This window comes from Dromiciops gliroides, chromosome 5 (genome assembly GCF_019393635.1).
Source record: "Dromiciops gliroides isolate mDroGli1 chromosome 5, mDroGli1.pri, whole genome shotgun sequence".
Lineage (NCBI taxonomy): Eukaryota > Metazoa > Chordata > Mammalia > Microbiotheria > Microbiotheriidae > Dromiciops > Dromiciops gliroides.
This window is the reverse complement of record NC_057865.1, coordinates 212,307,292-212,323,719: the sequence shown is the minus strand read 5'-3', so window position 1 is coordinate 212,323,719 and position 16,428 is coordinate 212,307,292. Positions and strand designations below refer to the sequence as shown.

Sequence of the window (16,428 nt, the reverse complement as noted above, 5' to 3'; positions counted from 1 at the left end):
ATGAGGAGGTAGACCATTTCAGGCATGGGGAGATAGCAAATGAATACCTTGAGTCTGGAGATGGAATATCTTTTATGAAAAATAACAGAGACCAGTGTCACTGAATTATGTGGAGGGGAATAAGATCAAGGAAGATTGGAAAGGTAGTATGGGACCAAGTTAAAAAGGGCATTAAAAGCCAAATAGGGAATTTTATATTTGATACTGGAGGTAATAGGAATCTATTAGAGTTTATTAAATGCGTGTAGGGGGAAGGAACATGGTTAGACCTGTGGTAAAATATGAAAGTTTTTAACAGTCGGTTAGGATAACTGAAAGACGCCAGTTTTTCAAGGACCACCCTTTTGGGGAGGAGATGAACAGTCTGCTTGCTGCGCATGTCAGACTGCCTGCAGGGTACAGTCCGCCTGCTGCGCATGTCAGACTGCCTGCCGGGTTTTTTGACTTCCGGGGTGGAGAGAAGCAGAGGAGGCCTTTTTGCCTGCTTGGCGGGACTCCTGGCGGCGCAGCACAGACGGTCTCCCTCACTCCAAAGGTGGCCTTTTTTGGTTTGGTGAGTTTTTATAAGAAATATAGACTAAGCCTAGATTTAAGACGATTTCTACTGTATTTCTACTTTCCTATCCTTCTAATCAACAACACCTTATATACAATAAAGGCTCTATCTAGAAAACCAGAAGCTTCTTCCATTTACTAGTCTGGGAGATAAATTAAGGGAAAAGTTAAGTAGGGGAGATTTATGATCTAATATCCAATTTTAAATTTCACAGTTTGGCGACCCCGAAGGGACCTTAAGGACCCTCCCACCCTCCCTAGTTTGGCCATAAGCCGGCTAATTCGGTGGATTTTCCGAATACCCCCCCCCCCACGGACTTTCCCTTTGTCTAATCTCCCTTAAAGACTTTAAGCCTCTAAAAGTCTTGCTTTAAACAGAAAAGCCAGCCCAGTTTAAAGGGCAAGATGCTCGAATATTCTACTATCCCTTTGATTTTTCTCATCGGAATGTATTGGGACAGCATAACGTCCCGACTTAGAGGAATAGTTTACTCAATGGTCCTTCAAAACATTATTGGTTTTTTCCTCATTCAGGCAGCAAAAAGTTTTTTGTATAATAGTATAAGTGAGAATCTTTGGGAAAATACGTTTAATATAAGTAGAAATTTTATGCCTGCAATTGAAATACCTTTTAATACCACATCCATAGTTCATACGACTAAGGATTTTATTTTTTTTGGGTTTTTTTTTGTCTTGTTTTGTTTTTGTTATTATCATTGTTATGATATGGGGGAAATTCTCACATATGGAGAGAGTCCTCAAAATGAAATACTCACATATGGAGAGAGACCTCAAAATGAAATTCTCACATATGGAGAGAGACCTCGAAATGAAATTCTCACATATGGAGAGAGACCTCAAAATGGCTGTTTCTACTAGAGATGATCCAAGTTTAGAATCAGATCAACAGAAACTACTCCCTCTGCAGGAAGCTATAGAACATAGTAAAAAGGGAGTGCCAATTCAAGTCAGAAAATATAGCCCCTTTAGACCAAGTGACTTGAGCGCATGGAAATCTTTCATCCCTAGTTTTGAGAAAAATCCAAACACTGTAATTTCACAGTTAAGGACTATATTTAATGCATATCAACCCAGTTGGGCTGATGTTACTTGCCTTTTGGAAACTTTACTGTCCCCAACTGAGATTACAGATATTATCTCAGCAGGAAATGCCCTTGTTGCGAAAGGTAAGGCCAATGTGGAATGGCCTCTAAAGGATCCAGAGTGGAATTATAATGATGATAGGGATTTCCAAAGATTAAAAGATGCTAGAGAAACACTTCTGAAGGGAATGGAATCTTGCTCTAGAAAACCGGAAAACTGGCAGAAATTTTTAAGCCTACCTCAGGAGGCTAATGAAAGACCAAACAGATTTTATGATAGACTTTGTGAGGCCGCTAGACAGTACACCAGATTGGATCCAGTAGATTTAAGAGATTCCTATATCGTTCTCAACACATTTGTTTATAATTCACTGCCAGAAATACGCAGATACTTTCTGAAACAATGTCCAGACTGGAGAAATCTCACAGTAGATAGAATTAAGGAACTTGCAAATTATGTCTTTGACTCACGTGAGGAAGATCCAGATCACCCTAAACAGAGCATTCTGGCACCAGCGATTCCTAGTCAGCCATGTGAACACCGGAGCAAGGACACTAAGGTGTGTTGTTACTGTCGTAAGGAGGGGCATGAATTGAGAGAATGTAGGACTTGGAGAAGAAATTCTAATTCTAATTACAGGCGAAATCAAAATAGAAATAGATCTTTTCGGAGGAATACAGAAAGGCAGTACCAGAATAATGGTAACCAAGGTCCCCCTCAGAAGAGGACACAGGAATGACGGTGTCTTGGGGAGGAATGGAACATAGATAATGAAAGCCATATATTCCCAGATCCGGATTTTTTGAATGCACTTGTGCCAGTCCATTCACCTCCCCAGAGTAATGAACCACATGTCACCTTAAAAGTGGGGGAGACTTATTATGATTGTCTGCTAGACACAGGAGCTTCTAAATCAGTATTAATAAGCAAACCAGATGCTGGGTGTAGACCTGTAGGATTTTTAAATGTAGTAGGAGTCTCAGGAAAGAGCCAGAGAGTGGCAAAATTGAATCCTCGCATGGTATCTATGGGGCCCTTAACAGTAGAACATTCATTTTTACTCATGCCTGATGCCCCTGTAAATTTATTAGGTCGTGATCTCCTTTGCAAGCTTAGAGCAACCATATCTTGTGCTCCAGATGGGGCTGTCTCCTTACAATTGCCAGAGGATACTGTTCATTTATTACCAATTTTACTTACAGAAGCTCAAGGAACAGCAGGGGAGGTATCCAAAATCCCCTCTGACATTCCTGAGTCTTTATGGGCCTCATCCCCTAATGAGGTGGGGCTCCTTAAGTCTGCCATGCCTGTTACCTTTAAAGTTAAGGGGGGACCACCCCCCTCCATTCCACAGTATCCATTGTCTAGGGAAGCAATAGAAGGGATCACCCCTATAATTGAGGCTTTGAAAAGCCAGGGTATTATTATTCCATGTCATCACTCTCCATGCAATACTCCCATTTTGCCAGTTAAAAAACCCAAGCCTGGGCCAGATGGTAAACCTGTTTATCGCTTTGTGCAAGATCTTAGAGCGATTAATAATTATGTTATTCCTAGACATTCTATAGTCGCAAATCCGGCTATGATAATTTCCTCAATTCCCTATGAATCTACATGTTTCACAGTGGTAGACCTTTGCTCTGCCTTTTTCTCCATACCAGTACATGAGGACTTCCAATATTTATTTGCTTTTACCTGGAAAAATAGACAGTGGACCTGGACTAGACTCCCACAGGGATTTGTAGACAGTCCCACATTATTTTCCCAAATTTTACAGCAGGATCTGGCCTCTATTACCTTTAAAGCCTCCACACTAGTACAATATGTTGATGACTTACTTTTGGCCTCTCCTAATGCTGAAATTTGTCAGGAAGATAGCCGTCACTTACTGCTGGAGCTGCACAAGAGAGGACACAAGGTTTCCAAGACAAAGGTACAATGGTGTTTGCCCCAGGTAGAATATTTAGGATTTATTTTGGCTGCTGGAACTCGCTCTGTCTCTTCTAAGAGAGTCCAGGCCATTCAACAACTCTCTGCCCCCACTACTAAGAGGCAGTTGAGAGCCATTCTAGGAGCAGCCGGGTACTGTAGACAATGGATACCCTCTTTTGGTGAAATTACTAAACCCCTCATAGCTCTTACAAAAAGTTCTGTTCCAGACAGTTTACAGTTGGATCCCCAGCATCTCTCAGCCATAAAAGAATTAAAACGGGCCTTGTTATCAGCACCTGCCCTAGGACTGCCAGATTATAGTAAGCCTTTCACTCTCTTTGTGCATGAACAAAGGGGGGTGGCTTCTGGAGTCCTGACTCAGTCACTGGGGCCTAACCAGCGTCCTATAGCCTACTATTCAATTCAGCTGGACCCTGTAGCGGCTGGAGTGCCACCTTGCCTTAGAGCAGTGGCGGCCACAGCGCTTTTGGTAGAAAAAGCCTCTGATTTGGTCCTAGGTAACCCTCTAACTGTGCAATGCCCTCATGAAGTGGAGGCTCTCTTACTACGTCACAGGACACAAGCCTTTTCAGATCAAAGGCTGGCTAAGTATGAAATAACCCTGTTAGGTAATGAGAATATCACTTTAAAACGCTGCACAGTTCTTAATCCAGCAACACTACTCCCTAATTTACCATTCTCGGGGGAACCGTTGCATGACTGTGCTTCTTTAGTTGATATGGCTGAAAAACCCCATGATGATCTTTTTGATACACCTTTAGAAAATCCTGATCTTGTCCTCTATACAGATGGTTCCTCATTTATGAGAGAGGGAACCCGTTTTACGGGAGCTGCTGTAGTTTCTGATTATGACACCCTCTGGGCAGCTTCTCTGCCTTGCCATTTTAGTGCACAGGCTGCTGAACTTGTGGCTCTTACACAGGCCTGTAATATAGCCAAAGGTAAGAGTGCCACTATTTTTACTGACTCGAAATATGGCTTTGGCATATGCCACTTTATTGGTATGATTTGGCGTCAACGAGGCTTTCTAACATCCTCGGGCAAGGCTATTGCCAACGGGGACCTTATCAAGGACCTCTTAGATGCCCTGAAACTGCCTTCTTCCCTAGCTGTTGTACATTGCCCTGCCCACACAGGGAATAGTGATCCTGTTTCAAAGGGAAATGCACGAGCCGATTCTGCAGCCAAGCTTGCTGCATTAGAAGCTCCTGAACATGTATTTAACCTTTCACCTTCTGAGGATATTCCTTCCAACCTAACCTATGACGATTCTGAAGTAGAAAAGTGGAAAAAGAAATTTAAGGCGAAACAGATCAATGGCATCTGGGTGTCTCCGGAAGGTAAGCCATTTCTTCCCGGGAAATTCTACCACCAGGTATGCCTCTCTGTTCACAGAAAAGGCCATTTTGGTACACAAGGCATTGTAGACTCTATTAAGAGAACCTGGATAGCACCAGGTGTGACTAATACAGCATCTCGAATCTGCTCGGGCTGCTCCACATGTCAGTCTTATAATCAGTATGCTTTTAAGGCCAAAGCTTATGGAGGGCGTCCTCTAGCATATACACCTTTTGAGCACTTACAAATTGATTATATTACTATGCCAAAAGCAGGACATTATAAATTTTGCCTTGTTATAGTTGATCAGCTCACTCGGTGGGTGGAGGCCTTTCCCAGCCCCCGAGCCACAGCTGCCTTTGTTGCCAAAATTCTTCTTAAAGAGATAGTACCTCGTTTTGGCCCACCAGCCCGCATCGATTCTGACAAAGGCACACATTTCACTGATTCGATTTTATCCCAAATCTACTCTTTCTTGGGAGTGACTCCAAAATTCCACACGCCCTACCATCCACAAAGTTCAGGCCAAGTTGAACGTATGAATAAAGAGCTTAAGAGTATGATTGGCAAATTATGTACTGAAACCCATTTGAAATGGCCTGATGTTCTACCATTGGCATTATTCTATCTACGAAGTAGACCAAGGGGAGAACTTCATATATCTCCTTATGAAATGCTTTTTGGTCACCCTCCTATCCAAGCTAAAACTTTTTCCCCAGTTTATACATCACTGGTGGGAGGTGATACTTCTGTTGCCTCCTATATACAGGAATTACAGACCAGGCTACGTGAACTCCATGAGGCAGGAGCTGTGGTCCAGGCAGGACCATTAGACTTTTCATTGCATAACTTCAACCCAGGAGATAAAATATATGTAAAGAATTTTCAGAGAACCAGTGGAACTCAACCCGCCTGGGAAGGACCTTTTCAGGTATTATTGACAACTCCTACTGCCATTAAAATTGGTGAAAAAGACTCATGGATTCATTGCTCTCATATAAAGCCTGCACCATTCATAGGTGAAGAGATTTCAGATAGACCTGAGGTAGACGCTAAAGAGGTAAAAACCCTAACGATAGCAACTGTTAAAGAGCAAAGAAAGTTGAGAGGAAACAGGCAGTTCCCATTTAAGAATCCCACTGATCAGTTAAATGCTTTGGGACTCAGTCTTCGTAAAGTATCAGGAGACGGAAATTGCCTTTTTAGGGCTTTAGCAGACCAGCTAGAAGGTCACTGTAGAAATCATCTCAGACACAGACAAGAAGCTGCTTCTTATATGATTAACCATAGACAAGAGTTTGAGTCTTTTAGAGTAAATGACTCCCCTTTTGAAGAATATGTTGATGAATTAAAGAAATTTGGAAAGTGGGGAGGAAATGATACAATTGTAGCATTTGCTAAGCAGCATCAGCTGAATGTTGTGGTTCATCAATTAAATCAGCCTTTATTGAGAATCAGTGGCACAGACAAAACTGATGCTAGAGAACTCCACATTTTCTACCATAAAGAACATTATGACAGCATTAGAAAGATCAATGACAATTCAGAAACCCCTGCCACTTTGGCATGCAGAGAATTGGGGAACCAGTTAAAACAATGTGGCATACCCCAAACTCTAGCAGCTTAAATACCTTAAAATTTAACAAGCATTTCCTTCCACAGGCAAAAATGCACTGAAGCACATGGCATAGTTTTCTGGCCCACCTCAATTTCTCCCACCCTTTTCCCTACCCTATACCTATTTTTTTTTTTAATCCTTTTTGTTTTTTGTTTTGTTTTGACTTTTGAAAGGCACTGAAAAGACCTGGAATTCACCACACCTTTAAGTTCTTTAAGAGCACAAAAGGGTGCTTAGCGAATCTTTTGCCTTTTATTTTTGGTTTTTGGTTTTGCTTTGTTTTTTTTTTTACTTTTGTTTCTTTTGCTTTTCTTTAAAAACTAAATTTTGTAAACTAAGTGACTTTTCAAAGGCATTTTAAGTATATGCTATTGAATATTGAATCTTGCTAATTGAAGTCTTATTTCTTTTTGATGAATTAATCACCACTTTAAGTATCTGCTACTGTTATACTAGAGAATTCATGTATAAGATGATGTGGTCTACTTGCTAAAAGAAGATTATGTAATAATGTCTAAAAGAAGATTATGTAACAATGTCTAATATAATCAGCTATTTACATTCATTTATTATTTATATGTCATTATACTCTGGGTATGGTTTGGAATTATTGTATATATCACTAATATATTCTCAGTTATGCAGCATAGCACACATTTTTACCATCATATTGTCTTTGGTGAAATTAATGAGATTTCAGAAATATGGAAACTTATCATTTCAGAGACTAACTTGCTGTGAACTCTGATGCAGGCCCTGGAGAGAATATATGTGCAACAAAAGGAGAGACAGGTATACATAAGTCCATGGTTTGCTTATGATGGTGACTATGTAGAGCACAATTACTAGGCACAGTCCAGTATTCATCCTCTCTCCCTCCTAATTTAACCTAATTTAACTGAACTTACTTATCTTTTTATCTCACTCAGTTGAATTCACCTGTGGCCTAGCACAATCACTGGCTGTCTCGGAACCATGAGATATGGTATGATAACCTTTCCATAACATTTTCAGGTGTCATGAACACATACTAAATTTGACTTTGATCCAGACACATGGTGGTAAAAAGTGTTACTGATTGCAAAATGCTATGCTAAGGTTTAGTAAAAAAAAAAATACAGCAATTCAAACAGTTAAAGAAGAAATCCAGCTTTCCAGACCAGAGTCCAGAGTCCAGAATCCAGACCAGAGTCCAGAATCCAGTTTTCCAGACCAGAATCCAGTTTCCTCCTGATGACATCTTACCACTTCAAGAAGACAAGAGAACTCAGAGACTTTATATGAACTGTTTTGCTTTATTAGCTTTTACTATCTCCTTTCTGTTATATACTATCTGTAACATGTACTCTCTGCAGAGGCTCTCCCTTTGCAAGACTAATGTCAAAGCGTCGGTTCATGAGGAAAGAAAAAAAAAAAATCGCCCCTCTGGACAAAACTTTCCTCTCTTCTTTTTCTGTATTGTTGTTCGCATATTATTAGTCAGCAAAAGTTATTATATTCTTTTTACTGTTCCATCAAGGAAACATTCCATTTCTTGAGGAAGCAAAGGGGGGAAATGTGGTAAAATATGAAAGTTTTTAACAGTCGGTTAGGATAACTGAAAGACGCCAGTTTTTCAAGGACCACCCTTTTGGGGAGGAGATGAACAGTCTGCCTGCTGCGCATGTCAGACTGCCTGCCGGGTACAGTCCGCCTGCTGCGCATGTCAGACTGCCTGCCGGGTTTTTTGACTTCCGGGGTGGAGAGAAGCAGAGGAGGCCTTTTTGCCTGCTTGGCGGGACTCCTGGCGGCGCAGCACAGACGGTCTCCCTCACTCCAAAGGTGGCCTTTTTTGGTTTGGTGAGTTTTTATAAGAAATATAGACTAAGCCTAGATTTAAGACGATTTCTACTGTATTTCTACTTTCCTATCCTTCTAATCAACAACACCTTATATACAATAAAGGCTCTATCTAGAAAACCAGAAGCTTCTTCCATTTACTAGTCTGGGAGATAAATTAAGGGAAAAGTTAAGTAGGGGAGATTTATGATCTAATATCCAATTTTAAATTTCACAGACCTATGCTTTTAGGAAGATCACTTTGATAGCTGCATAGAGGATGAACTGGAGTGGGTGGTGATGTGATGTGACTGTGACATCCTCCTGATTTACTAAAAGCATTGGCAGAAGAAAGTTCCTGGGAGTCTTATGTAGGTTTAAAATGTAGATGTCCTGTAGTTTAGTGGATAGAGTGTTGAATTTGAAGTCAAATTCAAATTGAGGTTAAGATCTTGGCCCTGACTCTTCTTATCTGTGTAACTTTGGTCAAATTACTTCAATCTCTTTAAATCTTAATTTCTTCATCTGCAAAATGAAGGGGTTGGATTTGATAACCTCTAGGTCACTTTAAGCTCTTAAGTTTTATTCTGTGAATATAAGCACTTATAAACATATCTGTTTATATTTTTTGTCATTGTCCCTTCTGGTACCATTTTAGAACTTTTCTGGAATATTTGTGTGAAAACCTTCATTTGATCTTTTCATACCTGCTAACTATGGTCCTATCTCTTTGGCTGCTCGTAGTTCAACACTTAGAAAAGGCTATAGGTGCCTCCGTTTTCTCTCTTCCTTTCTTCTTAAACCCTTTTGACCTTATCTCGGAGGATATACCGAGACTACTCTTTCCAAAGTTACCAGTGATCTTAGTTGCCAAATCCAATGGCCTTTCTCAATCCTCATTCTCCTTGACCTCTCTGCAGGTTTTGAAACTGTTGATCACTCTCCTCCTTGATACTTTCTTCTCTCTAGGTTTTCAGGGGGTAATTCTCTTTCTCAGTTCTCCTACCTGTCTGATTGCTCCCCCATATCCTTTGCTAGAACCTTATTGAGATCATCTTCTCTAACTGTAGGTATCTCAAAGGACTCTGTCTGTGAGCCCTCTTTTCATCTCTCTGTGTACTATTTCACTTGGAGATCTCATGAGCTCCCATGAATTTAATTAAATCTCTATAATGATTCTTATATTTACCTATTCTGCCCTAACCTTTCTGCTCACCTTCAATCTCATGTCTCCATCTGCCTTTTACACATCTTAAAATGGATGTTCACTAGATATGTTAAACTAAACGTGTCCAAAATAGAACTCATTATCTTTCTTATAACCCCAGTTCCCACCTTCACTATTGCTGTTGAGGACACCACTGTCTTCCCAGTCCCTTAGGCTCAAAAACTAGATGTCATCCTCAGTTCCTTACTATCTCTCACCCCCCAAATCTCCCCCCCTCCTCACCCCAAATACAATCTGTTGCCTATTGATTCAGTATTGTAACACTACCCTAACCCTAATTATGCCCCTTTCTGTCCCTTGACACTGCCACCACTTTGTTGCAGGCCTTCATTGCCTCATGCCTAGACTATTATAATAGTCTTCTGGTAGGTCTGACTACCACAAGTCTCTTTATTTCAGCCCATCCTTCATTCAGTCACAAAATGATTTTCCTAAAGCTCATGTCTGACCATGTCATCCCTTATTTAATAAACATCAGTGACTCTTGCTTCCAAAATCAAATACAAAATCCTCTGTTTGGTATTCAAAAATCCTTCATAACCTAGTTCTTTCTTACCTGTCTAGTTATGTTTTATTTCCTTCCACATATTTGTCAATTTAGTGTCACTGGCCTCCTTGCCATTCCAAGAATAAGACACTTCATCTCTTAGGTATGGTCATTTTCTCTGGCTGTCCCACATACCTGGAATTCTGTCCTTTCTCAGGTTTGCCAACTGACTTTGCTGGTTTTCTTTAAGGCCTCACAAACTCTCATCTTCTACAGGAAGTCTTCCCAACTTCTTTTAATTCTAGTCCTTTATCTTTCTTAATTATTTCCTATTTATCTTGCATATAGTTTGTATATATTTGTTTGCATATTGTCTACATTAGATTGTGAGCTCCTTTAAGCTAGGGACTATCTTTTGCCTCTTTTTGTATCTCCAGGGCTTAGCTCAGTGCTTTGCACACAGTAGCCATCCAATAAATGTTTATTTATTGATTGAAATCTCGGTTCCTTTTGTTGTTCCTTAGCTAGAAGTGACCTGTCTCATGTTTTTAAACTATTGAGAGAAAGGGATTATCGATTGTTGTTGGAATTCTCAACATGTTCAGATATCATGAACATGTCATTAAAATGAAGGCATGAGACCTATCTCTTTAAATTAGTCTCCATTTCGTCGGGAAATTTTTCCTAGAAACTCTTTATATTTAATGGCTAATGTAGAAAATAATATATTTTTCTTGTATGAATAGTTTATAGTTATGTGAGAAAATTATGGGTTTTGGGGATCTCAGAACCCCCCCCCCCCCACTCAAGGGCCTAACTGCCTGACCTTTTAAGGCCAGCCCAGAATCAGTCAAGTTGGATCTTGGATTGTGAATAGAGACAATAGAAATTAAAACCATACCTCTCTGAAAAACTTTCCCCGCCAGAAGGTCTGTCCTCTGGACTCTGACCTCAGCATGTACTGCTCATGGACTACCCTCAAGTCCAGTAAACCTATAGATTTGAATGCTGCTAGCCAATTAGCTTGGGGCAGTGTGTAAGGGCTGCCTCTCCTCTGGACCACAGGGAGCTTATGCTCTCTCACGTGCACTTGGCCACTATTTCTCCCCCTATCCTCAATATGTAGGGCTTTTGAACTTTCAGAGCCATCTACTCTCTCTTTACTAACAATTAATATGATTTAATAAATGCTTAGTGCTTGAAATTGATGTTAAAGCCTCTAATTTATAAGTAGCAATATATTAGAAACCTCAGCTAAGTTCCCTAAAATTTGGGACAGAGATAAGCATGTAAGGGCCAAATTTAGTATGGGGAGAGTTAATTGGGTGGCTCGCCATAATATTGTGGTAAGAAAGGAGATTAACAGCCTCTTTCAAAAAGCAAAACAAGGTTTATTAATGGGAACAAATTTTAAAACACAAGTGAGCTTAATAGAGCTAGGGACAATGAGAGAGGGGAATAGGGGAAGGAAAAAAATATGACCCACTTCCTAGATGATTAGAATCTAAATCTCTGGGGCAAAATGCCCCAGGCACTCTGAACCTGCCTCTAGCCCAGCTAGCTCCAAAGAGCTAGCTTTGCCTCAACAACACAAACTCACCACCCCCTGGAATCTGCATTTCCAAGGAGAACCAGCTGCGCAGTATCTCTCTCCCTCTCTCTCATAACCCAGAGTGAACTCTCTCCTCCCCAGCTTTCTCCCAAAAACCTCCACACAACTGGAAAACCAGGCTGTCCACACACCTAGCCCCAAGCTAATTGGCTGGCAACTTTGATTGACAGAACTAACAGGTGGCTCTACAACTGCAAGCTGGCCAGATTCTAGATGCTGAAGACCACCTGACTTGTCCTCACTAGGCTTCTCATCATGGTGGGGCTTCCCTACAGCATTTCTCCAGCAGGGGGTGGTATTCCAATACTCATAGATATCCCCATAAAATTTCAAACAACACAGTTATAAACACATGGGATATGTTAGTTCAAATATCAACTTAAAAAAAAAGCCAATTCAGGATTTTAAAGTACAAAATTCACTGGCAGGGAGGGCTGAGGACAGAGATGCAAAGTTCAAGATGGAATCTGTTAGTAAAGGGTCTTAAAAATATACTTAAGGGCAGCTAGGTGGTGCGGTGGATAAAGCACTGGCCCTGGAGTCAGGAGGACCTGAGTTCAAATCCGGCCTCAGACACTTGACCCCGACTAGCTGTCTGACCTTGGGCAAGTCACTTAACCCTCATTGCCCTGCCACCCCCAAATGTGTGTGTGTGTGTGTGTATATGTATGTGTATATATGTATATATTTAAGAATTTGAAAGCATGGTAGAGGATGACAGTAAAAATTTATATACTGAACTGAGATCTCTTGTTTCTTTGTTATAACTTAAGTGGAAATTGCTCTTAAAAACTTCCATAATAATCCTAGTTTTCTATTCTAGGCAGCAGAGACCTTTGAGGGTGGAAGTGGTGAAACTCATACTACCTCTCCTGCTATTCCTTGGGCAGCATTTCCAACAGGTATTGGTTTTAATAATTGTAATTAAAATTACTACTGCTATTATTATTTATTTTTCTCATTGAGGCATTTGTCTTTCTCTGGGTTGTTTCAACAGGGCGTTGAATCCATTCTTTAACTTATTTCTTCCTTAACAAATGTGCAGTCTTGCTTGCATATTTGATTCTAAAATGATAAAATGAACATTAAAAGAATCTGGTGTTCTATTCACATTCTAAAACTGGCCTGAATTTTAGAAAATAAATGTGCCAAATAAGTTTTCATAGCTTATTCAATTTAATGGTAAGATTTTCCTTAATTGTAAACATTAGAAACATGAAGCATATTTTATTATGAGTTTTGAGAAAAATCATCAAAATGCTAAAATTGGAATTTACAATAAAAATAAAAATACTTGTTAAAAACCAAACAAAAAAATTAATTACATTAAAATGAACTAATTGAAAGATCTAAAGAATGGCACCTAACTTTCATATACATAATGCTTGGTACATAGTAGGTATTTATAAATTATTATTGATTGAAATTAACACAGTATTATTGTTTTATTGATGATCTTTATATAGTATTTTTAAGGTATTTTTAATTTTTAATTTTTTTTGTAAAAATATACTTCCATCTGTATTCAGATACCAACAGTTCTTTCTCTGTAGATGGATTACATTTTTCATAAATCCTTCAGAGTTATCTTGGATCATTGCATTGCTGAAGATAATTAAGTCATTCACAGCAGATCATATTACAATTTTGCTGTTATTTTGTATAGAGTACATTTCACTTTGCAATAGGTCATGTAAGCCTTTTCCAGTTTTTCTGATAGCATCCTGCTTGTCTTTTTTTTTTTTAATAGTAAACTACATTTATATGGTACTTTAAAGGGAGATTTCCCTACAAAACACCCATGAGGTTGATTATTGCAACAGCAGTAATAGCTAAGATTTATATAGTACATTATACCTGACAAAAACTTTTCTTCATAATAGCCCAGCAAAGTAAGTACCATCATCATCATCATCCTCCTCTTCCTCCTCATCTTACATTGCTCTTACCTCAGTTTAAAATTTTGTCTCCAGTTACTATTGCTGTTTCCCTCCATCTTATTCATCCCCCCATGATATTTACTTTATTTTCTGTTTTCTTTTACCCTATCCCTCCTCAAAAGTGTTTTGTTTCTGACTGCCCCTCCCCCTATCTGTCCTGCCTTCTTTCACCCCTCCCCCCTTATCTCCTTCCCCTCCCACTTTCCCGCAGGGCAAGATATGTTACTATACCCACTTGAGGGTGTGTTATTACTTCTTTGAGCCAATTCTGATGAGAGTAAGGCTCATTTATTCCCCTGTTCCTCCCCCATCTTTCCCTCCACTCCATAAGCTTTTGTTTTCTTCTTTTATATGAGATATTTTAGCCCATTCCTCTTCTCCCTTTCCCTTTCTCTCGGTGCAATCTTCTCCCCCCTTAATTTTATTTTAAAGATGTCATCATGGGACAGCTAGGTGACACAGTGGACAAAGAACCAGCCTTGGACCCAGGAGGATCTGAGCCCAAATCTGGTATCAGATATAAGATCAGCTCTGCGACCCTGGGCATGACACCCAACTCTGGCTGCCCCACAAAAACAAAACAAAAGAACAAAAACCAACCAAACAAAAAAGGTTAAACAAAAAATAAATGCTTATGAGTTAGAAGTATCATCTTCCCATGTAGGAATGTAAACAGTTTAAGCTTTTAACATCCCTCTTAATTGCTTTTTCCTGTTTACCTTTTTATGCTTCTCTAGGATCTTGTATTTGAAGGTCAGATTTTCTATTCAGTTCAGGTCTTTTCATCATGAATACCTGAAAGTCCTCTTTTTCATTGAAGTTCCATTTTTTTTCCCCTGAAAGATTATACACAATTTTGCTGGGTAGGTGATTCTTGGTTGTAATACCAATTCCTTTGCCCTCTGTAATATCACCTTCAAACCCTCTGATGCTTTAATATAGAAGCTGCTAGATCTTGTGTTATCCTGACTGTGGCTGCACAGTATTTGAATTGTTTCTTTCTGACTGCCTTCAATATTTTCTACTTGACCTAGGAGCTCTGCACTTTGGCTATAATATTCCTGGTAGTTTTCATTTTAGGAATCTCAGGAGGTGATGGGTGGATTCTTCTCAATTTCTATTTTATCTTCTTCTTCTAGAATGTCAGGGCAATTTTTGCAGATAATTTCCTGGAAGATGATGTCTAAGTTCTTTTTTTGATCATGGTTTTCAGGTAGTCCAATAATTTTCAAATGTTTTCTCCTGTATGTATTTTCCAGGTCAGCTGTTTTTCCAAGGATGTATTTCACATTGCTCTCAATTTTTTCATTCATTTGGATTTGCTTTATTGTGTCTTGGTTTCTCATAAAATCATTAGCTTCCATTTGTTCAATCCTAATTCTTAAGTAATTATTTTCTTCAGTGAGCTTTTGTATCTCTTTTTCCATTTGGCCAATTTGGCTTTTCTAGCTGTTGACTTTTTTTTATGACTTAACTGCATCGCTCTCATTTCTCTTTCTATTTTTTCCTCTACCTCTCCTACTTTATCTTCAAAGTCCTTTTTGAGTGCTTCTATGGCCCGATACCAATTCATATTTTTCTTGGAAACTTTGAACGTAGGAGCTTTGACTTTGTTATTTTCTTGTGAGGGTGTATTTTGATCTTCCTTCTCACCAAAGAAACTTTCTATGGTCCCCATTTTTTTCTTTCTGTCCATTTTGCCCGCCTATATCTTGATTTTTTTAACTTCTTCTTAAAGTGGAACACTACTTCCAGGGTGTACTATCTCAAGCTTCAGGGGGTCCAGGGTGGTACGATTTAAGGAGAGGCAGGTTCTCCTGGCCTGTGCTCTGGTCTGTAATTAACCCCAGGCCTGCTTGCTCTTTAACTTGGAAACAAAATTCAAAATTCTGTTTCACTGTGGTTACAAGGTCTGGGTGTGCCTGTGCCTCTCCCTGACCTTGGCCCGCCACTCAAGACTGCTTCCTAGTTCCCTGCATGGGCAAAACAACTGAGTTCCATCGTAGTGCCAGCAAAGACCCCTGTATTCTACCCCTGGCCAACTGCTCAACCCTCTCATCACACCGTTAGCTAAGTTTCAGAAGAAGCAGCCACAGTAGCCGATTCAGAGGCTCCCAAGGTCTCTTTCTGTGGTGTGGCCAGCCTGGGGCTCGATCTGTGTCAGCTCCTGGAATTGTCTTATGGCAATATTTGGTTGTTTTTGGATTGATCAAGTGGGGAGCCTCGAGAGGTTATTGCCTTTCCTCAGCCATCTTGGTTCTGCCCCCTTTTAAGGCATTTTTGCTCAGCCAGCCAAGTCAGCAAAAAAGGAGGAATTGAATAAAGAAATTTTTCTTTCTACCATCTTTGCTTAAAATACTTAAAACACCTGATAAGTATTAAGGCCCATTTATTCAACAACCATTTTTTGAGTGTCTCTGGTCAAGGTACTGTGATAGATATGGGGATGTCTCAAATATGATTTATAGGCTCAAAAACAGAGGATAATATGCAGCTCAGTATCATATAAAACATCATGTGATTAGTGCCATAAGAATAATGTGACCAGTGTAGAGAGGAAGATTACTTGTAACTGGAGAGATCATGGTTGATCAAGGAAGGTTTCCTAAAGGAAATATTAGAGATAGATACTGAATTATGATAAAATTTGATGGAGGAAAGCATGGTAGGAAGAGGAATTAGCATAAACCAAGGTCTGCAGAGTTTGGAAAGATCATGTTGTGTTTGGAGAAGTATGAATGATAATGACTTTTGGAATGCCCAGGGTGAGCCAGC

General features: G+C 39.7%; 1 protein-coding gene across 3 annotated transcripts in view; it reads left to right on the top strand.

The window, feature by feature from the left end:
- Window positions 1-16,428, top strand: part of CCDC91 (coiled-coil domain containing 91) — a 427,400-nt gene that overhangs the window by 101,695 nt on the left and 309,277 nt on the right. For all 3 annotated transcript variants that reach the window (XM_043966436.1, XM_043966437.1, XM_043966438.1), the window contains exon 3: window positions 12,537-12,615. In XM_043966436.1, coding sequence (XP_043822371.1) covers window positions 12,537-12,615 — 79 coding nt within the window. The remainder of the gene's footprint in view (window positions 1-12,536; window positions 12,616-16,428) is intronic.